The following is a 27,918-nucleotide window of genomic DNA, read 5'->3' on the forward strand; positions in this document are numbered from 1 at the left end:
GAAATGTCCCATGGCCGGCCATGATGTGCCCACCTTGCCATCCAATTGGCCACGATGAGCAAAAAGGCCCATGGGGCATTAGTAACGTGACCTTATTGACGAGTCTCCTCGCGCTCATCCATGCTGTCTCCGTAACCCTCACAAAGCTGCTGCGTATGGCAATTCGCGGAGGTATCAACTGTTACTGGGAAGTACTAGACAAACAGCCTCTCGAGGAGAGGGTTAGAAGACTAGAGAACGACCTCCGTTCTCTGAAGTTGGGGATGACCGAGGAAATGCACAATCTGAAGAGTGATCGGCAGGGCGATCGTTCTCGAATCAAGAGACTGGAGGACTCGCACTCTGATCTGAAGGAGGACAAGAAGGTCCTCTATAAGAGGGTCATAACTTCAAACGTCCATTTAGAATATCTCGATCAGGGAACTTTAATTGAATAATTTGTAGCAATTTTTCATATTGTTTAGTAAGGAATTCTCGAAAAATCCTAGTTCATCGGAGCATCGGAGCATCGCTGTATTTATAGACGTTGAATCAGATAACGGTGTAACATGCTAAAATGGAATATGGGGAAATCTTGGATCTGTATAAAGTACATGTGTAGATATTGATATCACCTGCCCATACCTAATACTCCATATATCACGCCTTGTAAGTCGTGATCAAAGTGCTTATCAGTTCCAAGGTACCAGTGGACCTTCCAGGTTGCCTGGGTACCCTTGCGACCGTGCATTTGTACAATATTTCTATTAAAAGAGTAAAGAGATCTAAAGAATAAGAGCCTAGGATATATAGAATATAGGCAAACCCCCATGTTTGCATCATCTGCGTGGCGCTCTAGGCTGACTAGGACACTCGAGACCTGTCGAGTCACCGGATGTGCGTCACAGACAATCTTCATTATTACACCCCTTCTCTCTTTTTCTTTCTCCACATCCATTTTGTTTTATCATTTCTTTTTCACTTTCTCCTATTTCTCTCGCTTCTCTACGCCACATACGGCGATTCACTCTCTGCATTTGCCCCCGTGCGGAGAAGCTCTAGACTTGCTCCGAAGGTCCTAGGGCGGAGACAACCCCAGACCACATGCTGGGCATCCATTGTCTTATCGTGAATCTTTTAGCGTCTCAGATTCAGGAACGTCCCTAGAAGATATCGTTTTCCTCGCCTGTTAGCATGGCTCTCAGTCCTGGAATCATCGCTGCCCGATTGCGTTCCTGATAACAGATTCCGGCGGTGATAACACTCAATCTACAACACTTCCGCTCCAGGGTAAGATCGTTCCTCTTCTTCAAATGCGTGTCGATGGTCGCTAACCACGCGTTTGCAATTAGGCGCCCATCATGCATCAACATCCCCGATCATCGGCGGTGCCCTCTCCGGCGCCAAACCTTCCCCTCAGACCGACAACTCGGGACGGCCGCAGAGAACAAGAAACCGCCCCAAGCTCCCCAACCATCGATATGGGATCTCATTCCGCCAGAGGGCTGGGGATAGAGCCGGGGCCTCAGCCATCTGAGCAGGGGAGGAGCGCAGCACAGGGAAAGGAGGCCCTGACCCGGTTAAATCAGATAATATCGGTATCGTCACTTAGATCGCCCCTCCAATGGCTTATCAGGATGGCTTATTGATGGCTAATCTCCTTTTCAACAGAACTATCACACAAAAGCCGCTTTAATTATCCTGCATTCACGGGTTGCACTGCCTCCCTCCTTTAACAAGGGCTCCGAGTCCCCGAGAGTCAACCGTTGGGTACGTTTCCATCTCATGGTCGGGTTTGGGATGCTTTTGGAACAGTCAAGCATATGGAAGTGGCAGAAGCTAATTCTTTGGATCACTCCAGTTCAACGTTGAATTGGATGATACAGATGTCCTTCGGGAACCCCTGCGACCATGGAGAACATGCGATGCAACGGACAATCGACCACCACCCCTCGTTATCGAAACATACCTAGACACAAAGGGTCTCACAAATAATCAAAGCCTGGTGATTATTGATGAGCACGGGAAGCGTTGGGATGTGCGCGAATCGCTCGCGGCACTTGAGAGCTCCCGTGCAAAGCCATACCAATCTGAAAATGACGAGATCATCTTGGAGCGGTGGAGAATCGAGTTGGGAGAGTCGTCAAGTAGGCTTCCGGCAGATCTGGGCTCTATATTGCCGATTGTGTATAAGAAAAGCATTGTGCTCTTCCGATCCTTATTCACCTACTCCAAGTTTTTGCCTGCATGGAGATTCTCTAAACGCAACAAAAAGTTGCGGCAGAGTCCAGCTCTCCAGATCAAGTACCGTGTGGTAGATGGGAGCGCTGCTTGTGATGACCTCTCACTGGATCATTTGACTGCCCCATTGAGTGAGGGAAGCGAAAAAGTGGTGGACACCTACGGCTTTGGAGTCACGGAGTCGCCCGCAGGTCCCTTTTCAGTCGAAGTCACGTATCGGACGAACTGCGATTTCCGGGTTGACGACTCGGAAGCGCTACTGAGCTCGCGGTTTATGGGTGCTGACGACGAGATCTTTCGTCCATCGTTGCCTTCAGATGATGTCAATCGTCCAAATCCCGAAGTTGGTTCTGTGCCAGTGGAGAGAAGGACCGTTGAGGATCCAGATCGCACACGTGCATACGGTAGTCTCTCGACCTTCCATCAGGTTGGCCCAACAACAGGTGCAAGTCCTATATCAGCACTTCGTGCAATGAGAGATTCGGGCGCGGGATCTCCGTCCCCGACCGACTCACCTAAGAGACTCCTCCCCCCTGCCAAAGTCGTTCCTTCAGGACGCGCTGCGCAGATTGCTGGTGAAGGTGGAGGCTCAAGCTTCCCACGCCGACCCTCCATTTCATTCCAGCCCTTCAAAGCTCCCCCCTCTTTCTGCTTCCCCGGCTTTAGCAGACTCTCCCCTAGGAGTGTCTCCCCGCAACATGTCTTCACGCATACCCACAGGAACATCTGCCGATTCACGCATCATGCCGCCCCCTTCTTCTGCCGCTTCAGCGCGTAGACCTATGACCATTGCATCTGAGCAAGCTATATCATTCTCTAATTCCGCATCCCCGAAACCTGCTCCGATATCCCGATACAGCAGCTCCTTCAGCCACCGACGAGGTCGCCTTTCTGCGGGGGCAAACAGACTGGAAGACGACAACTCTAGTGGCAAAGCTAGCGCGACATCATCCAATGCACAGCCCGGGTCCGGCCTACTCACGGAAGCTACAGGCACGAGTGCAGAGTCCATCCATGCAGATGACGAGAATATATCGGATTTTTTGAAGATGCTTGATTCGAAGAAGGACCTAATGAATTCATCTACCTCCGCGTCTGTTCAACCTGGTTCTAGGCAGCCGAACCCCACTGCAGCAGCTCTTGCGCGCTTCCGCGGTATGCGAGATTCAAATGCCGCGTTGTCCGACTCGATGTCACAGTCTATGCATATGCATCGCTCTTCCATTTCTTCGAGCAAGCAATTATCAGGAGTCCCACCGATGGTTGCGGGCACCTCCATATCCACAGCTTCTTCTCCTGGGAAACCCATATCCCCTCACACTCCCCACACTCCTGCTATCCGCTCTCGACTGAGCTCGAACAGTGTAGCTGATGACATTGAAACCGACCACCATTCAAGAATCCCTCGCATACAACACGACTCGCCGCTGGAAGAACATCCCGGCATGGAAACTACACGAGGACCTTCCTCTACCGCAGGTGCTATCGACATCCCAACATCGCCGCGGATTTTTGACCCTACTTACCGTCGCTCGAGCTCCGTGGCCTTGCGCCGTCCGATCGTTACAAGTGAAGATGATGAAATCTTCCCATTCGGCATGCGCAGCCTCAGTCTAGGGGCCGATGAGCCACTAAACACCACTCTAGGTGCCGCCCAACAGCAGAACGAGTCCCAAAAAAGTCAACAATCACCGGCTGAGGACCCAAGTGGCCCATCTGGATCTACAACGGCTCCGTATCGAGACAGTACATCTATCCGCGGGCAGATTCCTGGACCAACCAGCGCCTCAGCCTCCTCCAACCCCCATGTCTACCAGCCCCGGTTCGCCAGCTCCCGCGGCCGCGGCTACTCAGGTGGGCATTCCCTCAGCTCAGCATCCAGCAGCCTCGCCCGGGGCGCCAACCTTGCCCCGCACCTGGTGGACCGCGACCAGGACCGCGATGGCAATGCTAGCGGAAGCAATAGCGGTAACTCCACGCTGGAGATTCGTCGTGGTTCTGCGCAGCGGCCAGGTACAGGTCGGACGCCATCCACCCAAGCGCCCGAAGACGACGAGCCGTTGCTTTTCGCCATGAGCGATTTCGGCGCCTCGCGGCGCAGCCTGGATGAAGGTAGGCATGGGAATCACGGTGGGGCTGAATCGACCGCTGGGTCCCGGCGTGGTAGTGGGAGACGGGGAGCAGGGCTCCCGGGCTTCCATGTTTGGTCGTGAAGTACAAGTATACAAGGTCATTTCAATGATGCTTTTGGTTTTCTGTCCTATTTTCAACCTCCCATGCCTCTCTCTCCCTCGCCTACCTCTCAACCTATCTTATAACCGTGCCAATCTCCTAGGCGATTGGGCCTCCATTTGATCCAGTTCTTGATTCTTGTTTTGATTTTAAACCATTTCTTACTTGCGCGGTTGGCTGCCAGTGATTTCATAGACTGAACACTCCACTCACAGATTGATTACTGCGAAGTGCATAGAGATTGGGTCTTGTTATCGTTTTGTTTTAGGCGTTTTTGTTTTTCTCTTTTCTGTGATTTTCTCTTTACTTTCACTTCACTTTCACTTCACTTTTGAAGTTCCGGGATTGCTTTGTTCATCCGGCATATTCCCTGCATGATTGACACGACTTGATGGTTTCTTGGAGACCGATGCTTTCTCTTACGACTATATGAATCTTGATCTATTTGATGATGTTGGTGGTCTTGACTTGGTAGAGTTAAATTATCTATTAAAAAAAATTGAAACGCTTATTTGTATTCGGCAATGGGGCATATATGACGGATTATAGCCCTTTATATTTCCCAAGAACTTAATGCAGCATATTGAATCGGGTATTTTCTCAGGGTGATGAAGATCTGCCTCGCATTTGAATTCAGATTGACACTAAAACAAAGGGAGGTTCAAGAGATATATATATCGCCGTAGTCTCGGGACCATTCGGGCATAAATCTGTAGGAGAATTATGGTAGAACAGCTCTATATCGGGCGGTTTACACTCCATGCAAGAATACTGCCCAACTGCTGCTCTCACTTCGGTTTCAAGTAAATAATCAACATCATGACGGGAATAGCGCTCTACATGCAACGGAATTCTACGCTGACCCTTTTCGCTAGAAGATCTATGCATTTGATCGATACCATGCAAATTTACATGCCATGTCAAGTAAGTCATCAAAATCCAGTGGAAAAATATCGTCAAGCGGCGAGAAATATATCTTACGTGGTTGCTCGTGATCTACGGTGCTTCTTGGGCTGAAGAATTTGGAGAAACTCTACGGAATAGATCTTCGTTATATCCCCGATATCGGTCAAAATTGTCTTGATCGACCTGTAGTGTTGTGATGACCGCGTCTACCCACAGCCAGTATTATTCTTCAATGTTGTTAGTTTGAATGCGCATTTTATACCTTGTATTGGCCTGTGCTGGGTAGAGGCTCCCTTAGATCGTACATAGCAAGAGATATAGAAGAAAGAAACAAGTGACTTCGTTACGGATCATGGGCATTCCATGGAGATATCTAAATACATTGAACATCCAATTTTTTTACCCTTCTAACAAACCTCAACTTAAACACGCTTATGCGATGTAGGTAGAGGCCGACACGTCACCACCACGGCCGGTCCAGTTAACGTGGATATCCTTGCCCTCGGGGAAGGTCTCGCTGGCGTTCTCGGGCTTGATGCGGAAAGTGTGGGCACCAAAGTAATCACGCTGGGCCTGGAGCAGGTTGGCGGGCAGGTTCTTGGAGCGGTAACCGTCGTAGAAGCTGAGAGCAGTGGAGAAGGCCGGAGCGGGGATACCCCACAGAGCGGTCTTGCTGATCACGTTACGCCAGCCGTTCTGGGCGTTGTTAATGGCCTTGTTGAAGAAGTCATCGAACAGAAGGTTCTCAAGGTCGGGGTTGTTGCGGTAAGCATTGGTAATATCCTTAAGGAAGACGGAGCGGATGATGCAACCACCGCGCCACATGAGGGCGATGGAAGGCTTGTTCAGCTTCCACTTGTACTCCTTGGCAGCCTATATTAAAGTCGGGGGTTAGAAATTGACTACCAGCGCGGCTGACAAGAAATGACTTACGTTCTGGATGAGCATGAAGCCCTGAGCGTAGGAGATAATCTTGGAAGCGTAAAGGGCCTGCTCGAGGTCGTCGACGAAAGCCTGCTTGTCGCCCTCGAACTTGGGGGTAGGACCGCTCAGGATGGAGCTGGCACGGCCACGCTCGTCCTTGAGAGCACTGAGGCAGCGGGAGAAGACAGCCTCACCGATCAGGGTGACGGGCATGCCGAGGTCCAGAGCGTTGATGGCGGTCCACTTGCCGGTACCCTTCTGGCCAGCCTTGTCGAGGATCTTGTCAACAAGGGGAGTGCCATCGTTGTCGTTGTAGTAGAGAATATCACGGGTGATTTCAATCAGGAAGGAGTCGAGAACACCGGTGTTCCACTTGGCGAAAACATCACCAATCTCCTTGGAGGAGAAACCGAGACCGCGCTTGAGGATATCGTAGGCCTAAATAATGTCAGTAGTTGCTCGAAAGTCTTTTGCTTTTGAAAGTAGCCTTACCTCGCAGATCAGCTGCATGTCACCGTACTCAATACCGTTGTGGACCATCTTGACGTAGTGACCAGCACCCTCGTCACCGACCCAGTCGCAGCAAGCCTCACCGTCGCTCTTGGCGGAGATGCTCTGGAAAATATCCTTAATGTGGGGCCAGGCATCCTCGTTACCACCGGGCATGAGAGAGGGACCGTAGCGGGCACCCTCCTCACCACCGGAGACACCGCTGCCGACGAAGCTGATACCCTTGGCAGTGAGGTACTGAGTGCGGCGGTTGCTGTCGGGGAAGTGGGAGTTACCACCGTCAATGATGATATCACCCTTCTCGAGGAAAGGCAGAAGAGACTCGATGAAGTCATCGACGGGCTTGCCGGCCATGACGAGGAGCATGATACGGCGGGGGCGCTTGAGCTTGGCACAGAACTCCTGGATGGAGTGAGCACCAACGATGGACTTGCCTGTTTTATAATGAGCATTTGTGGCGAGCGATTGGGGGCGGTCATTCTCTGTAGAGCTTACCCTTGGCCTCGTTCTCCAAGAAACGGTCAACCTTGGCGGTGGTACGGTTGAAAGCGCAAACGGTGAATCCGTGATCAGCAACGTTCAGGATCAGGTTCTGGCCCATAACGGCCAGACCGATGAGGCCGAAATCAGCACTGGGAGCAAAGTGCGCCGGAGCACCGACATTGATGCCGGCGAGACGGGCGCTATAGTCAGCGATCAATGTCTCTTGTCAATAGCTGGGCAAAAACTAGGGAATAAGAAGAGAAGGCCACCCGTGCGCTTCCGAAAAAGATCACAGACGCAGTATCTCCATTGGTATCATCTTGCGCGAGCATCTATAGGAATTCTTCCGAATAGAGCTGTTGCATGATGTCCGAGGAGCATTGAAGCTCCATGCGCTCCGTTATCCAAGATGCAGGGAGGTGTGACCACCGGAGAAGCTGAAATTGGTGAAGTGGGGGGAGATGATAACTTACACAGCTTGGTCAGCCATGACGATTATATGTGAGATAAAAGGGTGAGTGAAGCAAAGGTTGATCTAGAGAAGAAAGGAGGATGAAGAGGGGGGGGGGGGGGAAAGAAGAAGAAGTAGCATTGGAGCCCCGGCTGACGGAGCAACTCTTCCGTCATCTGGTGGGACATACCGGAGGTACCGTGTACCTCAGTTGTTATTACTATCTCCGGTGTAGCGCCAAGTATTGGGTACAGGAGCAGAGTCGTCCGGTATTAACCCACTCGGGTTCTGGTAGGAAAGCATTATCCGACCATTCAATTCCAATTCTCTACTATACATATCTCTACATCTATACAAAAATATATGCATAGCTTTTATATATAGCGGGGCATGGAGGGGTAACTTGAAGAATTCAAACATGGCTTGTATGTACATATACCAACTAGTATATTCAACTAGTATATTGTAAGTATCGTGTACTTGAGAATGATGAAACAGTAATTCAACCGAATATCCAACCCATCGAAACCATCCGAACTTGTCCACGCATCGGTGAACTGTTCTGGTAGAAAGGCGACGGAGAAATCACTTGCCGATGCGTTCATAGCCCGCTACGTATAAACTAGGCCACTTTGGGACTAGAGTGGGGGTCAGCCCACATGAGTCATCACAACTGGCTTATGTAACTTCTGAGTCAGAAAAGCTTGGTCAGGTCATGTGACACGTCACGGCCTAGCCAGCGCATTGGACAAAAAAGTCATGTCTCATTAAGCATTCTGATTCTGTACAGTCCTTAGTCCTTGAAGACGCGCACTATACTAATCATCCAGCCTTCTCGCGATCATTTGCAAGACGCGCAACGCTTCGCCTCTTGCAAGTGCACATCCTTCGGGTGCCTATCTCAAGCGTGACGTTTGGCGACTGACTGCGGCGTCAGTCAGGCCCTGAAGGTACGTTCCGGTTGCTACTTTGCATCTAGGATTCTCTCTCTCTCTCTCTCTCGCGCGCGCGCGCGTCTCATTTCCTTCCCCCTTTTTTTTTTGAATATCCCATTCATCATGTCCCTTCCGCCTCCTCCAGGTCTCAGACAGACTCCCTCGTCTCTTCCGCCCCGCCCACCTCCATCCTCCAACACCGCACAGCCTCCCGCCAATTCTGCAGGCCATGGCAGATCTCGACCCACAGGCTATAGTGCCTTCACGGCGTTCCAGCCGCGCGCGGTAGCCTCCAGTCAACCGCATCGCGCCACCAGCCACTCGGTCTCGAATCCCCCAGTCTCTGCTGCCGGATACGCAACACCCGCCAACAGCTACGTCAGCCACTATCAACAACCACAGGCATACCAGGGTGCGCCTTCGTACTATGGACAACCTCAATACGCTGACAACACATACGGCCCCACCGTCCCACACATTGCGAATCCATTCGGATCTACGCCCAACCAGACCAACTCAGGGTATCAGAATGGCAACGCCCCTGGCTTTGATGCAGAGACGGAAGCTCAAATTGCGCAGTGGCAGAGCGCCTACACCAAACCCACTGAAGATTCCGCCAAGCACCAAGGCAACCAGTCCGGTTCAGGCGTGAACACGGGAGCTGGAACTCCAACCGTCGGCGCCGGCACTCCTATCCCGCAGGCCGAGTCACAAAAGACAGTCATTCGTTCCGGTGGTGGTGAAACATGGACCGACCCCACTCTCCTGGAGTGGGATCCGGCACATTTCCGTCTGTTTGTGGGTAACCTTGCAGGCGAAGTGACGGATGAGTCTCTCCTGAAGGCATTTTCTCGCTACACATCGGTCCAGAAAGCACGTGTCGTCCGAGAGAAACGAACCCAGAAGAGCAAAGGCTATGGATTTATCAGCTTCAGTGGAAGTGAGGATTACTTCAAAGCGGGTCGAGAAATGCAAGGAAAGTACATTGGTTCGCACCCGATTTTACTACGCAAAGCCGAGACCGAGGTTCGCCCAGCTTCGAACCCCAAGTATGGAAAGAAGGGCAAAGGCAAGGGCCCCAGAGCAGACAATGCCGGAGCCGGAGCAGGTGGAAAAGTGAAACACGACGGTGTCAAAAAGTCCGCCAAAACCAAGGGAGGTTTGAAGATCCTGGGTTAAGTTTATGGATGCGACCGGCGGTTTATGCCAGGAACGATATTTTCACATGACAAGAGGTTTTTTTAAATTGCTAAATATGTATACTATTCTAATAACTATAGAATCTAAATATAAAAACTAGTTCCTCGGGGTCAGGTCCAGTTGTAGTCGATATGGATCACGTGACTATTTTTGTGGCCTTGGCGCCTTCCCAAGGTCTTTCATCTTGCGTGGACTTCCATACATACTTCCGAGGTATATTAAGTACAATAGTTGTATGCCTTGTTAACTCTTTTTGATGGTTTAAATCCATGCATGCCTTCTTAGGTATTACCTCCTTGTATGCATTTTTTTAATTTTTCCCTTTAGTGAAGGATAAAAAGAACTGGCAAGAAATCCCAGACTGGCTCAGAATGTACACACGACTTTTCCACTTGTAACATTTGATATTCCATTAACTTGGAAGCACTTTAGTCAATTATTTTTAGCCTATAAAATGTACTCTGTAAGGAGTATGAAGTGGTCCATGTGGTACCTAGCCATAGTATGTGGTTAGTACAGCACATCCCCAGCCCCTCTAAAAGCACATGGCTGGGAGAAAAAAAAGTCCTGTTTAAAACCCATTCACATTCCAGATCAAATTCTCTTTATCTCTCCTTCCTCACATTCTTACGATCTAATCTCACTTTTCTCGAAAAAGGAGATTTGCGTGTTGCGAAAAGAGCCAGCCCGACGAGGCTGTATACTTCTGTATACAAATCCACCCAACGCATTGCTACCCACCTTGTACACGGCCTACTACCTTGATTTCCACGCCTTGTTTTGATTTTACCTATCCTCCTATCGGCCTGACAACCAGCGATCAAAGCTCTTTACACCCACCAAACCATTTGCCTGACCTCTCTACCACGATCTGTTGATCGTCCCCACCCAATATGGTTCAGCGCAACATCACCATCGCGATCATCATCATCGTCCTTTTCCTCCTCCTTGCAATCGCTGGATTCGCTATTTGGGCGGTAAACAACCACGTCTCATTCTTCTCTAAGAAAAAGGAGCCCGATTCAGAGAGTGCAGATGGGTAATAAGGCCAGGCAGTAGCAAACACTGCACTTTGGCCTTGGCCTTGGGTTCTCTTGGTCTCACTTTACAGGCATTGATTGCCGTTTTCTTTTTTCGGAACATGCACACATATACGATCACACACAAACATCTACGACCACGACATTTTCTGCGACACGATACCCTTTCTGCTGGCATTAGATACTATCTGCCACAATGACGAGTTGCGCCACGAGTCTTTCACGTTGACACACGCCTTTTTTGTACAATTGTTGGCGATTGGAAGCAATCAGTACATACTTTGCTTTCGGTGTATCTTTTTTTTTTTCTGTTTTGCTTTTATTCTTGGTGGTGTTTGATGGGGAGTTGGGGGTCTTTTCTTTCTTGGATGTACTTTTTGACGAGGACTTCATTTGGTGCACATTATTTGCTTTTGAACTCTATGATGCATATTTCTATTGACAGTTTGAAAATACCTTAAGTTGACAAAGTTTCAAAACAATATCAATCTATCTCTTACATCTTTCAAAAGCTGTATAACAAGTGAATACCTACGTAATGCTCCCGTCCAAAGACACGAAGGACAGATGTAAGGATGTATCTATCCATCGATACTGTGAAGAAAACTCCAACATGCTCAATACTTTGACAACCATGCACAATAAACAAAGGGAATTCAAATGCACTGCCTCCAGGGGTATACATATCTACCCAAACTAGGTAATAAAACATCCCACCACCGAAAAAGCCTTAACATACATGAGACCCCAAGAGAAAAATACCATAACGCCCCAGTAACAAGATGCCTCGCTCAAAAAACATAACTCAAAAGCTCTTGTGCGCGAAGAGCCGTGACGACATGCCAAGGCAGTGTGTTGTTTTGTACACTGCATATGCCCTTGGCTCGGGCAAGACAGCCCAGGTCCCGATACATACTTAAGGTATCCTTCAGGACGTTATCGTGAGACGCGGGAGGACGTGGAGAATAGATAAGGTTAACGGAGATGGCAAACACGCCGTCGCCACCAGTAGCCCCCTTGCGGCGGAGGAGATACCCGCTGGAGAGGGCGGGTCGGAATTCGGTGAGGTGTGGAGAGCTGTTGAGTCGGTGTGATAGAATGGCTAGCCAGGAATCGTCGCAGATATCAGTGAGGACGGCTTCCGAATCTGTTTCAAGCGGCATGTCCGTCGGTGTGGGGGCACTGTAGGCGGCAGGACCGGCGCTGGTTGGAGTGGCTGCATTGCCTGATTGTTCGGGGGATGCAACGCTGGCACTTGGATTAGGAGTCGAGACAGGGGTAGACGAAGACAGTATATTCAGCATAGCCATCGATATGGGTGGAACTGGTGGCTCAAGGATCAAGTCGGGAACCGTGTTGACAGCCAAGATGGTCAATTCCAAGGACCCGGGTTTTGACTTATTGTGCTGGTCTGCTAGACTAGCCCATGCTGTGTGAATGTGTCAGCAATCTGCCCTCGATATTAGGAACAAACTAGAAGCAGTACCTTCAACCTCATCGGTTTCCATAGGCTCGGTGGTCGCCAGCTGAACTTTCCATCGTGCTTGGAATTTATCCATAATGAGTTTCGTCGTAGCCCAGATTTCATTCCTTACCTCGGAAATCGGTCTGGCAACGCCCGACCGACGATGCCGCAGGCAGTAAGACATGGTTCTTTGTATAGAACCTGGCAAATCAGACCAAGCCACCGATATCCAGCGTTGATCAAGACTTTTGGAAAAGGCAATGTGAAGACTTCGCCCATCTTGAAGCGGCGAGGATCTTTCAGGGGTAAGTCGGAAACTAATGGCTCTAGGGAGAGCGTCGGCCAGAAGCATTGGTGGCGCGCAGAGCAGGGGGCTAATATCCCCATCATTTGGGCGACACCGACTGTAGACTTCTAGGGCTAAATTCAAATAATCTGTCTGGGGAGGTATAACCATCGTCTCGCTCGACATGACGAATTCCAGTGGAATTATCTGCAGAACAAGCTCGTTGGCAATCCGAGTCTGTCTTCGCTCGGAACCGGCTATTAATTGCTGGAAAAGGTGCCAGAAGGCGGAGCAAATGTCTGCTAGTGCCGCGGCATGCGTAAATGGGTTGATGATATAGACAACATGATTATCGGCACTCGCTGGGGATTGCGAGAGCTCTGAGCCTTCAGACTTGTTAGTATAATCCATAACCGCCAGAGAAGAAGACATACCAAGCTGCTCGCATGTTCTCTTCAATACCTGCATCATAGATTCATAACTAGATGTTTCAGATTTCCATGGCTTCAGCCCGTCTTCAAATGCCACAGAATCGTCTCCTCTGGTGTGGGTTCCAAGGTTGCAACTTTGGTAGAGAAGGCCAAACCGTCTTAGGAACACATCTGCTGCTTCTGACGCAGCTTGTGGGTGAATGCAATAAGCAGAAATGTTCTTTGGTCCATGAGCAGGCTCAAGACCAAACGTTTCCCAAAACGATACAGCCGGAGGAAGAGCCTCCAAGTATTCTTTGCCTCGACGCACACGTATGTGGGGCGCCGATAACTTTGAAATGAAGCTTTTAGGAATGTCTTTGGGCGCTGGTGGATGTTGTGGCGGTTGCTGTTGCGGGTGGTTCACAACAAATTCATCCTGCAATGATGTGTATGTTTTGAAGTCCAATCTCGAGGTCTCGCCCAAGAGGGTTGTGTCGTCCAGGATTTGCAGTGGTAGAGACTGGCTCTCGAGATCAAAAAGACCAATTTGCCCATCAAGCGGGTGCTTGAGGGAGGACTGCGTGATTTGGTCGACTAGAAGTTGAGCAATTTCAACCTGACCTTCACGGCGAAGAAGTACAGGGAGTTGTTGAGGTAGAAAGGCCGAGAAATAACCGGTTAACGTCCAATCAGAGAAATTGGCTAGGAAATTGCCAAGAAAGGTAGAGTTCTCAGCTGCGTATGCAGGACTTGCTTCTGTGCCGGGCATTGACTTCTCTTGGGATGCAACCGACATTATATCAGATTCCGAGGGAGCTCGTTTCCGCTTTAAAGAAGACATTAAAGGCATGGCTGCTGGTGTTGGAACGTACTCAGACATGATCTCGATACTGTCGTCGCTGCTGTCACTGCTCACCGATGCTGATCGTAGACCATTTTCTGACTGGATTAGAGATAAACTAGCCCTGTTGCGTTCTTTCGAAGAGCCAGGTGCGTTGGCACTACTTCGATCACGGCGAGGAATGCCAATCGTGGGTATGGCAGATGACTGATCTAACGTGTCCAACGAGTCACCACCGGAGAACCAGAATTTGCCAGTTGTTCCGTACTTCTGATCCCAATCACTAAGTTTATTTTCAAAGGCCACTGGGTGGTAGTGCCCTTGTCCCTGATTACCTGTAGATTGTTGATGATCCGCTCCCTCGTGTCCCGGGAACAATATCCTTTTCACTTCTACTGGGCTCAAGGGTGGGCTGATTGTTTGACCTGCGCGATCCATAGGCGAATGAGCTGGTTCTTCGGGGGCCATGGGCCTCTCAGATAACTCTAGGGCTTCGTGTTGTATCGGGGATGCGTGTATCTCATGTGTTTCGACATGAGTGGAAATTTCCTGTAGCTGATTGGGGGAGGGTTCTTCATCAACCATGGGCCCGGCCTCCGATTCGCTCTGAGGATGAGATGCTTCAAGGGCTCCATCTGCATCCTCCACACGAGAGTCACCGTCCATGCCATCGAAATTAGGGTCATCGAAAAAGCTGAAGTCCGCATCGGTGATACCTTTCGACCCGAAATCTCTTTCGTTCATTTCCCCGAAGAGGTCTTCTTCGTCGCTTGCGTCATATCGGCCAGTGCCAATCCCAATGCCACTATTCTGAACGGGTGATATATCAGATCCTGGTGCATTTCTTCTTGAATTTCGTTGCTTTTCATGGGGTAGCTCAAAATCAGAGTCCTCGGTAAATGCATCAGAAGGGTTTGGATTGTTCAATCCGACTGCTGCAGCTCCATCCGGGGGAGTTGGGTAAACAAGATTTGTGCTCTGCAAATCGGGATATTGCGCAATTCGGGATAAACTCTCTATGCTTTCCAAGGCTTCGGCCTTGGGTGGTGACGGCATTTCTTGGTCTTTTGGTCGTGGGTCTTGGGTAGTAGGAGTATTTTGAGCAGTTTGGGTAATATGGTCTAGCTTGAGAGAGCCCGCCATTGTAGACCATCGCTCCGCGAAATCTAGGGGTTCGTCACGAAGGGAAGTTTGAGGCCCGGAAGAGAAATTTGATGAGCTAGCCCTTCTGAAGCAAAATCTCGCTGGCCATAGCATGCGTTTCAGCGGCAGTGCAGATTGACTATCATCACTCTGTCGCCATGCTTCCCCAGCAAGCCTTGCGAAAAATGGCTCCCAAACCTCCACTTCAACCCAGGGTTCTTCATCAATTGGGTCAACATGCAAGCCAAAATTCCGCAGCCACTGCACAACGTCTAATTTCCACTGTATTCTTTTTGCAGACAGATTCCCAGGGGCGGGGTAGCCAAGAGGGGGGACGGTTGGCGAGTCAACATTAGCCGTGACAAGCCTAGCGATAGTCCCGTTCGGGCATAGCCAAAGATCAATTCCAGACTGCACGCCAATTATTTCGGCAATGTCCTCGCGTGGACTGCATAGCCGTGTGATGCCCGTTTGGGAGATGGTCTGGGCGGAAACGGTTATTGTTCCACTCATAGTAAGCTGGACGTTGAGTGTAGTCAAGCAAGAGGTGGAGAGAATGCTGTCGTTGTCGATATGGGGACTTTCGTACCCCGAATTTTCGACAGCAGTGAAAAGGGTGCGTGATCCCAGGGGTAGAGCACCATGGCGTCGAATCAACTGGAGGCCGATTGAACCAGTGACAGCAGATATGAAAGAGGCATAAATGGCCGCTGAACTGCTGTAGCCATCTTGACGCCGAGATGACGGTTGGCTTTGATGTGGTCGTGGCTGCCCAGCGGGTTGCGTCCCATGCTGACTCTGGTTGTCAGATGACAGACCTTTCACCAAGTCCAGTGAGGAGACATTTCCCAACGCAGAGACTATAGTAATAAGATTAACAAAATAGTCCAGACTGACTATATGAGCTAATCATGGACATACCTTTCAAAGTTGTCGTGCCGACGAGGATTTTATTCGACTCTGCGTCACTTCCTCTCACATACAAAGGTTTTAGGCTTTCAAACTCGGGGGTAGGGGAGAACACCCAAAGCCCTAGGCGTCTTGGGCATGATGCGAGGCAATTCAAAACTCTCAATCGAGCCTCTAAATCTTTGAGACGACTCAAGTGCTTGAGAATAGTGTAGCCATTGGCGGGGCCCTCCTGTGGATTATTTGCGATACCAGCTTCTTCTGTGTATATTCTCCAGTAAATATTGGAGAATCCATCCTGATATGACGCGTCAGCACGCGAATGTACATTGAATATTACAACACTCACAATAAGATGTATGTTGGTGTTTGCGCCGCCAGGGAAGTCCATAATTCAACGGTCGCGGACAGCCCCGGAAGCTTTTAAAGATAGATGGTATTTTGAAGCTGACTCTGGAAATCATTTCCAATCGCAGGTTGCATGGTCTGTGGCAAGGAGCGAAAGCGCATAGCAGAGAGATCAACAAACAGCGAATACATTAGCTGGTTGATACCATGTTGCGCGGGATGAAGCGGTCAACGAAGACTAGGATGTCTGGCACCACTCTCACTCAAATAGAATTAGCGCACCAAATGAAATAGCAATGATTCAACCAGGCTCATCGCATGAAGTCAACAGAAAGTTGAAATGCGTAATTCCGAGGGACGTTCGCCAGGGACAACTTGGGCCAATCACCAGTCCCGGTTATCACGTGATCGCTATCAGCGGCTTTTTATCGTAGTTTTTTTTTTTTTATCTTTTGCAGGTTTGCTTTCGCCGACACCGATAGGTTGCAAATAAGTTGCAGATCAGCTTAAAACAACTGACTTGGCCTTCTTCACACCAGAACATATCAGCATGAAGCTGTCCAATCCCTCCGAAGTCCCGGTATATACCATATCGGGTTCAGACAGTGCTCGTCCGCTTCCCGAATGGCTTGCAAGACGGCGCAAGCGCAGCTTGAAAAATGACCCCGAGTATGCGAATCGTGTTGAATTACTGCAAGACTTTGAGTTTGAGGAAGCCAGTCAATGTGTCCGAGTCAGTGAGGACGGAGAATGGGTTATGAGCACAGGTTCGTACTACTGGTCTCCATCTTTTCTTGAGAGCGCATACCCTAACACTATTGCTCGCAGGAACTTATAAGCCACAAATCCACACCCACTACCTTCCGCAATTGTCCCTTTCATGGGCGCGTCATACCAGTTCGCTCAACACCACGTTCATCCTACTGTCTTCCGATTACACAAAGTCCCTCCACCTCCAGTCTGATAGATCCCTCGAGTTCCACACTCCCTCAGGCTGTCACTACACCACCAGACTTCCCCGATATGGTCGTGACATTGTCTATGACCGCCAGTCGACCGAGGTTCTTGTTCCTGCAGTTGGTGTTAATCCAGATGGCATGGGAGAGGTCTACCGATTGAACTTAGAGTTAGGCCGATACATGCGCAGTTTCGAGATTGATGTTGGAGGTGACGATTTTACATCCACGGGTGGCGGAACTCTCCAAGGTGGAATCAACACAGGGTCAGTCAACACCGGTGCTATTGCGGAGCAGAGTCACAATTTGTTGGCCTTTGGAACTTCATTGGGGACAGTTGAGCTATGGGACCCTAGGGCCAAGGGACGCGCCGGTGTGCTGCGTCCACCCACACCAGTTGGAATACACGATGAGCGATCGGAGATCACAGCTCTAGAATTCAATCGCTCCGGTATGAGCCTTGGAACTGGCTCGTCTAATGGTCTCATTCACCTCTACGACTTGCGTTCGCCCGTTCCCTTCCAGGTCAAGGACCAAGGATACGGGTTCCCTATTCACACTCTCCAATTCCTCGAGCAGTCGTCTGCAACACAAGCTGCAACAATCGAACCCAAATTGCTCTCGGCTGATAAGCGCATCATCAAGCTCTGGGATATCGAAGATCAAAAACCTTGGACCTCTGTTGAACCGGCTGTGGATATCAACTCTGTTGCTTGGTGCAAGGATAGCGGCATGCTCCTCACTGCCAATGAAGGCCGCCAGCAACATTCGTTCTTCATTCCGCAGCTTGGCCCCGCGCCGAAATGGTGCTCATTCTTGGACAACCTGGTTGAAGAGATGGCCGAAGATCCAAATGACCCCAGCGCATTCAAGTCTGCTCAGTCTAGTTCTGTTTGGCCCGGCTTCACGCTTGTGCCCAGTGAAGAGGTCGCGAAATGGGACGCCAAGCTCATCAAGGCAGGCGGAGAACCCATTGATTTGGCATCCTATATGCAGTCAGGAAAGATGGTACCTTACTCTAAGGGCTACCAGGTATCGAACTTTGTTTATAACTCTATCACCGGGTTGTTCCCCGATACAGAGAACCCCAGAGCGAAGAAGGTGGCAGAAATTATGAACAAGGAGCGGGAGAGCCGTATCCGCGGCAAGAAGAAGGTTGCTGTCAAGGTGAACAGGAGACTGGCCGAGAGGATGCTGAACGCGGAGGAGAAGAGGGAGCGCAAGCATGCCAAACGCCTACTGGAAGGCTCGGGCGACCAGGAAATGGTCGATGCTGCTGCAACCGCTCCTTCCGAAGGCGAGGACAAGAAGGTATTGGGCGGCGGCCGTTTCGCCCAGCTGTTCGAGGACCAAGATTTCGCTGTCGACGAGACTTCACGCGAATTCCAGTTGCTGAACCCCAGTACGGTTCCCCAGGCTGCTGCCCCAACGGCATCGAGAAAGGAGCGTGGCTTGACGGCAGTCGAGCAAGAGGCCATCGACGATGTGCCCGGTTCGAGTTCCGACTCCGACTCCGACTCCGACAGCGAAGCGGAAAAGCCCGCGAAGGCAGCAGCTTCCAAGAAGATTTCTTCTGCGGACTACAAGCGGACGAAGCGGCCTCCACCTCGTATGCAGGTATCTTCCTCAAATCAATCCCACTCCACCCGAGACCGCTCCTTCGGCTCCCGTGCGCAGAACATGAAGTCGAAGCAAAAGCCTGCACGACGGATTGGTGTAGTCGGCGAGCAAGAAATGAGCTTCAACCCAGCCGGGAAGCCGAAGCGCGCTGCCCCCGAAGTGCATTACGACAAGACCGACACATCATTCCGATCCAAGGAACGCCGCAGTGCTTCCAACAACACTTTCCGCAAGATGTAATATGTCTTACCATTATTGCCCTTTTCTTGTGCCATTTTCTTGACATCATACAAACTTGTCCAGTCAAGAAGTTTTCTCGCCCAAGGTTTACGAACCATGCTCTTGGACGTTTTACCTTCCTCGTTAGGTCGAGCGTTCTTACGGGCACACCTGTCCACTGCCGAACACTAGTGCCAATCTCATTGGCAACCTTTATTGCTCCAATATGCAATTAGGTGCTGTGCGATGTGCTGCTGTGTTGATCCCAGGGCCGCATTTTTTGAACCTATGGCAACTTTTTCAATACCCTATTTGCACACTATCTCACCATCATAGACAGCTTTGGAGTGACGCCCGAGAATTCAAAGCTCTGGTGCACATATATTTTTTTCGAATGACCACTCTGTATCTTAATGTCTCAAAAGCGATGCCAACAACCTTGAATATCATTGAGCTATTTTTTTTTTTTTTTCACTCTGCTCTACAGACGCTCTTCCAACATTATTACCTAGTCAGTCATAGTAGATGACTTTCAACCCAGACTCTCACCATGTATACAAGAAACTCATACCACGGGGCAAAATATTTCATATCAAAAAATACAGAAATTTGCACCGAATCATGAATTATATAAAATAAACCTGTAGTTCGCCCAAAAATTCCATATATGACGTCGGTAAGCAATCACAGTATGATAATGGAGGCGGTCTAGTTTCTGCCAATATTGTAATAGCATCTACTTGAACAGCATGATCTTCTTGATTGCTGTAAGAATACGTTGTATTATTTTAGTTATTTCTATGTCGCATTGAGACCAAAAACGAAATGGGCACTTAATCCACAAGGAACTTCCTTGGTACCCCAACAGTAATAAATGCGAAAGGTAATTGTAAGGCAGGCCTTCTGTCTAAATATGTAGTTATAGTTATCTAGAAGGGAAAAAAGGGATAGATAGAAATTGTCCGCCAGAATGTCAATATGGTAGTTTTTAGGTCAATATCCTACGGCCTGTACCTGTGCATGTTCGTCTGGACAGACGTGGGTTATTTTGATAGGCTATAGGACGTTTCCAGAACTATATAGTTTCACCGTACACTGGATACTAATGTTGTAATGGAATCGGAAAGAATTGGAGGGAGCATCTGATTCTGTCCGTTAGAGTAGTTTGAATGTAGTTTGAATTGGGATGCCATCCTGTGATGCAACTGGATCCAGTTTGCATGCAGTACAGGGTGTCGATGATGTTAAGCTTCATTGAAGGCGTTAATCTCGACTCCGTACGTACGAGTTTCATATACTTGGCATGCAAAAATGCCGAGTTAGGATTAGCGTTGAAACTTTCCCAAGTCCATGTTAATAACTACGAAAGTAGGAGACGATAGAAAAAGCAAGTGCTATACAGAACCGATGTTTAAGGGAGGGGAAGGGCATAATATATATTCCTATTACATGCTTAGTATTAAGAGAACCAGTGGCCCTTGACAGGCGAGAGTGTTCATTGAGGGCGCCTCCGTTATGAAGGAAGAAGACTATTGTGAGGATGTTTCACCCACCACCTCAGCAGTTGTAACACCCACGGCGACGACAATGACAATTACTCAAGAGCCATAAAAGAAGACCCCATGCTCAACAGACGCTAAAGCAGGGGCAGGCGTTGGCATTGCACTGAGGGGTAGATTGTGGATTCTTCATGGACAAGTACGAGACCAGTGGATTTTGGATGCATGATCCCGTATCATCGCAGCATTATAACGTGTTCAGATGTTCAGAGTAGTTTGGAATACAGCCCGGAGAATCAATAAGCCATATCCATTTAGCCGATTTCGATAGAAGGGGGAAATGGGGCTATAAACACATCAGGTCCGCCATACTGTATTGCATTGACCTCAGAGCTTTTGAAACCCGTAATTTTAAGAGAAGTTTCCTAAAGAGAAATATAGAACTCTTTTAGATATCCGATGTGGATCGAACCATTTTCCTAATGCGGAAGTCCATTCACATTCCATTGCGATTGCATATATGTAGCAATGTAATTGGTTCCGTGTCCGATCAAGTCTCCGCCTTCGAGAAAATACGCAAGTCCCCACAGTATGTACCCACGTGGGCTGTCATGTTAGATCTGGTCCTTTTTCTTTATTCCATCTCCAGTCCACTTTTAATTAAATATTCCCTGAGACCAAACAGACCGATCGGCCGTTGGAACCCGCGTTTTCTGGCCCCAGAATAAAATGGAACCCAGCCGGGGATATCGAACAACTCCGTACAGTTGCTCAATAGTCTACCCACTCCAACCTACTAGTCCTACTCATTGAGATCGGCGGTGGCGGTTGTGCTCTGAGCTGGACAGTGTATTAGGTATTCCGTGCTTACTAGCGAAGAAGATCGTGTGATAATCGTGAATTATTGGCTTTACTAAACCTGTAACCGAGAAATGAAGGCTTGGGCATAGGTTATCTTTGGCATATTATGTCTGAAGCGCTAATTGGCAATAATGTCCCGTAATCAGAAGAAAACTCATATCAGAACCAATTAACAGATAACTAGTTGACTCCTACGTTGTAGGTATACCTATGTATACTTGTATAGAGACGATAAAACAAGATACGCCAGCAGTATCTTGTATGTTTCGCAATATTTCCAAACCTGATCCCTTGCGTTTCGGAATTTAAACCCGAGACGTCTTGAACTAGGTATGTATACGGGCATGATTCGTACACGGGAACCCCTGAATAGAAGGTCCTTATCAGCCCAACCACTATATTAAATCTTGGCAGAACTTGGACTTACCTTTAACTAGAAACAGTCTACCGTGGCAACCCTGTCTAATGCGCTGGATCAACAGACTGTGCTCCCTCTAGCTGGAAAAGGACTACGGTGACAGCCTTATTGATCCAAATGGTTCGGGACTATGTCCCGGTATTTTTTGAAATACCGAAAACATACAGCCATCTTGGCAAGGATTTGAGGGTCATTACTTCCAACGGCCCGGGAGGCACAGGAGGACTGTCTCGTGATATAATAGTTTTGGAGCATTGGCTGAACTGAAATGGTATTTTGCATTTTTTCATGCCTTGAATATTCGCCCTTTGTCCTTGTACGCAGATCACTGGAAAACCAGTGATCATGACGGCATCTGTAATAGCACCCATGTCCAATTTACCTACCTATTTGGGCCAGTCGTGGCCCCTCAGTGTAATCTTACCTTTAATTTGGCCTGCGATATTTTGATACATATGGAGTACTTTGCCAAGAAGTTGCCGGGGAAAGAGAGTAATATATTATTCTTTCCGAGAGCAAGCCTCCGATATGGGTGTCTTTAACGCGAGAACTCCGAAGCCAAATGGTATGCCAGGTGCTTTTTCAATATGTCTCGGCCGGAATTGCCAATCCTGAATGCGCTGTGTGAGATCCTACACAAGAATTACAAGACGTGTACAGAATAGCCCCGAGACTATGCGAGAGATGAGCATGTCTACGATGTACATGCTAACAAAATTATATGTTTCTCGGTATCTCTTTTGATATTGCTGTGGCCTATATCATGTCGAGTTTCCGTTCTAGTCACCAAAGCCTCCCCTGGCATATAGCCACTATTGCCTTCACACTCACATGGCTTGGAATCGTGCATTGGAGGCGAAGTGAAAGTGGATCTAATCACAGCCAGATCGTATGTATCCTTCTCTCGAGGATGATTCCACAGTACTTTTGATAGCTAATGTTCAGCTACTTTTTCTGCCAAAGCCTTAAACTCTGAGCACATGATATTGAGAAGCGCAAATTCAGAGTGGGGGAAGAATTCCCTAAGATTGCTTTATTTTTTCGGTATGTCACCCACCATCCAAATCAAGACCCTGGCCTGGGTAGTAGAAAAAAGGAACAGCAGATTGTATCCCATATGATGCAAAATTAAACCGAATTTCAAAGACAGAAACAAACGCCGGGTTGTTCTCTCAGCAGAAAACAGAAAATCTAGAATCCACGTCCGCGACCACGACCGCGGGGGGACCTCCACGGCCTCCACGGCCTCGTGGTCCGCCACGGCCACCACCGCGGCCACGGTCTGTCTCCTTGCGCGCCTTGTTCTTCGGCTTTGGTGCATCATCCACGAGGAGGGTATCAAGGGGAAGGCTGTCGGGGAGGATGTAATAGCGAATCGTGGAACCGCGGATGTTGATAGTGTCGAGAGAAACGGGGTCACGGCCCTTGGGGGTCATCTTGACAGCTCGGAGAGAAGTGTTCATCTGAGGGGAGACGGACACAATAGTGCCGTGAAGGATTGTGCCTGATTGAGGGATCCAAGTTAGAATACAAAGTTCGTTTGCCTATTTCGAAGATTGGCATATTGGGGGGGGGGGGAGTTTAGGTTGGCGTTTGCGGAGATTGCGCGGGGGGTTCTCACCATTCTTCAGCTCAACGGTAACCGTCTCATTGGCGCATTTCATCAAAAATCTAGGAGAATCATTAGATGTCAGCAAGAGTGGTTTTGATGGTGCTTGGTGCGCCAAGCGGAGCTGGTGATTGCCGCGCACAAGAAAGGTGATCACATACCGGACGAGTTTCATGGTGAATCAGTAAGCTGTAAGCTGAGGACCGTCTTAATTTAATATGAACTGTCAAGGCTCCAGCAGATGGCTAAAGATTGTGGGGACAAAAAACGCGTTGGTTTTGGTGATGCTGTTGGACCACAGAGCCAGTGAAGATCTGATCAGGTGAGAGTGATCACGTGACTATTTCGCATTCGATTGAAGTTGCCGAGTTCATATTCGAACCTCTCTACAATAAGTAAACATTGTGATAAGGATATTTATTGAAGCAATGATGCCACAATAAATCCACCAGCATTGTTTTTTCCTCTACATACTAATATGTGACAATACACAACTTAGACCAATCCACCAGTCCAAGTGTTGAGAAATGTCGAGTGTCTAGGCTATCTTAGCAAAAATTGGACCTTTTATCCTTGGAAGCAGATAATTTGACTGGAAATAGCGAACCTCGAGGTGTGTTGCACCCGACGAAGCCCCACGGGTGTTAACGGCTTTTAAGCACTCATAGTTGATATGCAGTTGAGTGGTGTGTCAACATTGCATCGTATCTCATAGGATCAACCTGGGATCAACAGGCATATCATGTTCATATTTCTCCTAATACGTCTTGGTTATTGATCTGAATTCGGGTAGAGTGATATATACAGTGCAGTGCATATGCAATTCTGAGGGTCCCCATCACTTTATCACTCCACCTAAATCTGCCCTCTCTTGTTGGCAAATTGAACATAAGCCCTTCGACAGACTTGTGATTTGCGCCAGCAGAATTAGACAGGAATAGTCGAGTAGCATAGTACATAATGTGAGCAAAGCGTACTAGTTAGTACAACCTTTGTAAAAGTAAATCAGAGCAGATGTAACGATGCCCTCAATCCCGAAGGATGTAACAAAAGCAACCAAATCAATGAAAACCAGAGCGGCATTAAAGACGTTTTATGAGTCTATTCCTCGCCAATTCTGTCATTACAAGATCGCCATATGTCCCGACTTTGAAAGAAAAGTTCAGGGCATGGCCTTATTTCTTACTCCCTACTCCGTCCATGAAGAACAAAATGATCAACCATGCATGATATTATAGTGATATAATAACGGTGATATACACGGATACGTGCATATATAGTGATCTATGATCTCCAATGCAGAAACCGCACATGTGTTTAAGCAAACTGATATAATTGCGGATCCCCTTGTGGAGTGAGCCGATCAGGGAATTTTAGCAAGCGCTTCTAAAGTAGTAGCTTCGGGAACTGACAAATATCTAGGACGCTAAATTAGAGAACATATGAAATTCTGCAAATTACATTTTGTCTTGGCTGTGTTTTTCTGTGACAAGCTCCACCATTCCTTACAGCTTTGCCATTTTGATACACGACTGCCTATGGTCACCCAGCATTCCGGATATTGGTCCCTTTGCAATATAATTCCAGTATTTCGAAGCCAAAACGAACCGAGAACCGGCTACTATGATCCCTGCTAAAACAGGATTATCTGGGGCCGGAAATCTTAGCACTTGCCTAGGGTGAGGGTGTCTAATGCTATCGTTTATGTACCTGAATGTGGACTTCGGTACTTTTGAGTTCTTCTCTTTTAATAATAAAAAAAAAAAAACAAAACATATAACCTCCATTAGGATATCTCTCATGTCGTTCATTAAAATCTCCCTTTTTTTTTTTTTCAACGGCGCGTATGTGGGGGCCAAGACTGATAGGGGACAAGCATCGGGCCGGGGATGGCGGACTCTTGACTTCATGTTACTGAGTTTTTCGTATTGCAATTTTTTTTTCCCTTTCAAATTGCTGGAATTTCAGAGTATCCAGCCACTCGCTAGACCATTGAGAGCGTCATGGCCCCCAATCCGCCCCCATTTCCTATAATGGGGCTAGAAACCAATGCCCAGGCTAAGATTGCCATCTCCCCTGTTTAAGAGGATCATTACTGTACACACTATGGCCCCAGTCGCAATCAGTTCCGAAACCCTTTCCCGCATACCCTCTTGTTTTAGCCGTCATTTGTGGGGGTCAAAAAGCCCGACTTTGGCTCGTGATAGTTATCATCGGCCCACCTCATTTGAAGATCCTGGGATTTCTTTTTTTCCTTCTTCTTTTCTCAATGGATTCCTTAAGGGCCAGAAAACCAATTATCTCCTATTAAAGATGCAAATAAGATGGTGAACAAGCGGGTAGTGGGCGAAAGAACATAGACCCGGTACTGATGCAAAGTGGCGCAAAAGAAATCTAGAAGTTGTTAGTTTTTGAACTTGTGGGCCAGCAAGGCTACCCAACGGAGACCTCTCAGATCATAAAACGATTGCGGGGGTCACTAGTAAACGCCCATTGCTGGATATGGGCTTTTAAATACTTCATCGCGCCCGTTCCGTGCCCCCAATTGAAATCCTCACAAAGCTTTCGACCAATATCAACGGCATACATAATTGGAACAACTGTATGTTGAATTTCTCTTAGTGCCTCTCCCATTATACCCCCATCCTGGTCCCTCCCTTCTATACCTCAAGGCTTGCAATCTCACAAGTCTGGGACTTATATAGTTCCTAATGTTCCCCGGAGGCTCACAGGAATCATTTTCTCCCCGCAGGCAACCAATTCCGCCAAAACTCTCGGACTCGCACTCGAACGTTAGGTCTTTGTCTCCATTAATACAGTCAGTGGAAACTCCGGACTTTTCACAAGGCATCCTTCCTGGACCAGACTCTCACTGGCCCATTCAGCCCATTCAGAGTTCTATCTCTGCTGTGCAAGGGGGGCAATCGACACAAGCATTTGCACTGGCACTCCCCCCACATCACCCAACGACGCTGGACACCAACACGAGTCAGTCTCACGCTCTGCTAGGGTCGAACTACCTACCTACGGGGTCAGAACCGCAGTCTTCTATCGAGGACACTGTCATCAAAGAAGAAATTGGATCGGAAGATTCACTGTACGTCAAGCTAAATCGTGAGAAACAATCCAAGTTCTGTGCTGACTAGGACATCCCCTCAAAAGCGGCCTTGGCATCTCATCATACCCCATGTCAGTGGTATCAGACACTTATTTTGCTGGCCCAATGCAGCCTAATACTCATCGTACGAAGTCTATCCAGGCGTGATTCTAGAGGCGTTTACTGACGCTTTCAGAATATGCGTGGACAAGCCGGCCTTATCAGCCTTTGGAACCCCCACCAGCACAAATGAACCCGCCATTTCCATCTTCACAACCGTCATATCCTTCATCGAGCTATCCGATGGGATACCACAGTCAGACCAATGCGCCAATGCATGGATACCAACAGCAAGAACATCAGTTACCAGCGTCTTATCTCGCAGCACCTGGCAATCCTCCCCGTCACAGTCAGGCTCAAAGGTAAGACGAGTGATTCCCTGACCTTGGAAAAGACTGACATTTCCAATTCAGTCCACCCATCGCCCGTCACTTCCACCCTCGATCTGCTTCGGGCACTCCTCCTCAGCCCGGGCAGCCTCTCATGACTTCGTATGTCAAATGAACCGCTCGAAGTATAAAAGATCCACTGACCTAGTGGCTGACATCCAGTGGTAGTCCTTCTGCTTATATGATAAACCAACCTTCCTACTACTTCCCCGACACATCATCCATTCCGTGAGTTGAGAGTTGATGAGCCCGAAGAATGTAGCCTACTGACCAGAAACCAAAATAATAGATCGCACCCCGCCTCCAACAGCTCTCAACCACCCTCGATGGCCCCCGAGCCAAGTTACTCTTCACCAGAATTGGCTGCTGCTGCAGATTCTGACCATCCAGTCCGAGTACTCAGCTTGCGCCCGCGACCGCAATGCTGGGACCATGGCTGCAATGGTCGTGAGTTCTCAACATTCAGCAATCTCCTCCGCCACCAACGAGAAAAGTCAGGAGTGGTGGCTAAGGCCGAATGCCCAATATGCGGTGCTGTATTTACACGTACGACCGCACGCAATATTCATGTTGCGCAGGGCAAGTGTAAAAGCTCAGGCAGGGAATCATCCGCTGAGTAGATGACATACGCACAATTTTGATTTTCGGCGCTAAAGCGAAGGCACTCTGCTCTAGTGGGACTGGATTCCTTTATTATGTATATATGTTTGGGGGGAGCCAAAGAATTCTCTGAGAGAAAAAGGGCTTTGTCTAATAGAACTTTTTCGTATATACAATTTCTTGGCACCGGATGAATAGCCACGTGATGCTTCGGCCCGTGCAATCGTGAGTCAGTTAAACTGCATCACAGATCATTCAACTCTACAACAATGCCTTATTTTTCT

At 48.6% G+C, this 27,918-nt stretch overlaps 8 protein-coding genes across 8 annotated transcripts; 5 read left to right on the top strand and 3 right to left on the bottom strand.

The window, feature by feature from the left end:
• Positions 1-23: 23 nt before the first annotated feature.
• On the top strand, positions 24-437 carry N7447_001645 (uncharacterized protein; the record flags this gene model as incomplete). The annotated part of the gene is made up of 1 exon (XM_057225921.1): positions 24-437. The coding sequence occupies one exon, from the start codon at positions 24-26 to the stop codon at positions 435-437; it is 414 nt and encodes a 137-aa protein (XP_057089937.1).
• Positions 438-1,340: 903 nt separating this feature from the next.
• On the top strand, positions 1,341-4,433 carry N7447_001646 (uncharacterized protein; the record flags this gene model as incomplete). The annotated part of the gene is made up of 4 exons (XM_057225922.1): positions 1,341-1,577; positions 1,651-1,749; positions 1,841-2,994; positions 3,080-4,433. The coding sequence occupies 4 exons, from the start codon at positions 1,341-1,343 to the stop codon at positions 4,431-4,433; spliced, it is 2,844 nt and encodes a 947-aa protein (XP_057089938.1).
• A 1,357-nt stretch (positions 4,434-5,790) lies between these two features.
• N7447_001647 (NADP(+)-dependent, decarboxylating phosphogluconate dehydrogenase) lies at positions 5,791-7,765 on the bottom strand (the record flags this gene model as incomplete). Its single annotated transcript, XM_057225923.1, has 5 exons — positions 5,791-6,231; positions 6,292-6,720; positions 6,775-7,226; positions 7,288-7,424; positions 7,749-7,765. The coding sequence occupies 5 exons, from the start codon at positions 7,763-7,765 to the stop codon at positions 5,791-5,793; spliced, it is 1,476 nt and encodes a 491-aa protein (XP_057089939.1).
• A 1,019-nt stretch (positions 7,766-8,784) lies between these two features.
• On the top strand, positions 8,785-9,840 carry N7447_001648 (RNP domain protein; the record flags this gene model as incomplete). Its single annotated transcript, XM_057225924.1, has 1 exon — positions 8,785-9,840. One exon carries the CDS (start codon positions 8,785-8,787, stop codon positions 9,838-9,840), a length of 1,056 nt encoding a protein of 351 aa, XP_057089940.1.
• Positions 9,841-11,692: 1,852 nt separating this feature from the next.
• Positions 11,693-16,349, bottom strand: N7447_001649 (uncharacterized protein; the record flags this gene model as incomplete). Its single annotated transcript, XM_057225925.1, has 4 exons — positions 11,693-12,330; positions 12,388-15,909; positions 15,971-16,256; positions 16,308-16,349. The coding sequence occupies 4 exons, from the start codon at positions 16,347-16,349 to the stop codon at positions 11,693-11,695; spliced, it is 4,488 nt and encodes a 1,495-aa protein (XP_057089941.1).
• A 507-nt stretch (positions 16,350-16,856) lies between these two features.
• Positions 16,857-19,122, top strand: N7447_001650 (WD repeat NOL10/ENP2 family protein; the record flags this gene model as incomplete). Its single annotated transcript, XM_057225926.1, has 2 exons — positions 16,857-17,073; positions 17,135-19,122. The coding sequence occupies 2 exons, from the start codon at positions 16,857-16,859 to the stop codon at positions 19,120-19,122; spliced, it is 2,205 nt and encodes a 734-aa protein (XP_057089942.1).
• Positions 19,123-23,051: 3,929 nt separating this feature from the next.
• N7447_001651 (mRNA splicing protein SMD1) lies at positions 23,052-23,663 on the bottom strand (the record flags this gene model as incomplete). The annotated part of the gene is made up of 3 exons (XM_057225927.1): positions 23,052-23,383; positions 23,501-23,550; positions 23,650-23,663. The coding sequence occupies 3 exons, from the start codon at positions 23,661-23,663 to the stop codon at positions 23,052-23,054; spliced, it is 396 nt and encodes a 131-aa protein (XP_057089943.1).
• A 2,536-nt stretch (positions 23,664-26,199) lies between these two features.
• Positions 26,200-27,654, top strand: N7447_001652 (uncharacterized protein; the record flags this gene model as incomplete). The annotated part of the gene is made up of 6 exons (XM_057225928.1): positions 26,200-26,585; positions 26,651-26,730; positions 26,782-27,007; positions 27,059-27,136; positions 27,203-27,262; positions 27,324-27,654. The coding sequence occupies 6 exons, from the start codon at positions 26,200-26,202 to the stop codon at positions 27,652-27,654; spliced, it is 1,161 nt and encodes a 386-aa protein (XP_057089944.1).
• Between the last annotated feature and the right edge of the window lie 264 nt (positions 27,655-27,918).

The sequence above is a fragment of the Penicillium robsamsonii genome (genome assembly GCF_028829455.1).
Source record: "Penicillium robsamsonii strain IBT 29466 chromosome Unknown utg000001l_segment0_segment0, whole genome shotgun sequence".
Taxonomy (NCBI): domain Eukaryota; kingdom Fungi; phylum Ascomycota; class Eurotiomycetes; order Eurotiales; family Aspergillaceae; genus Penicillium; species Penicillium robsamsonii.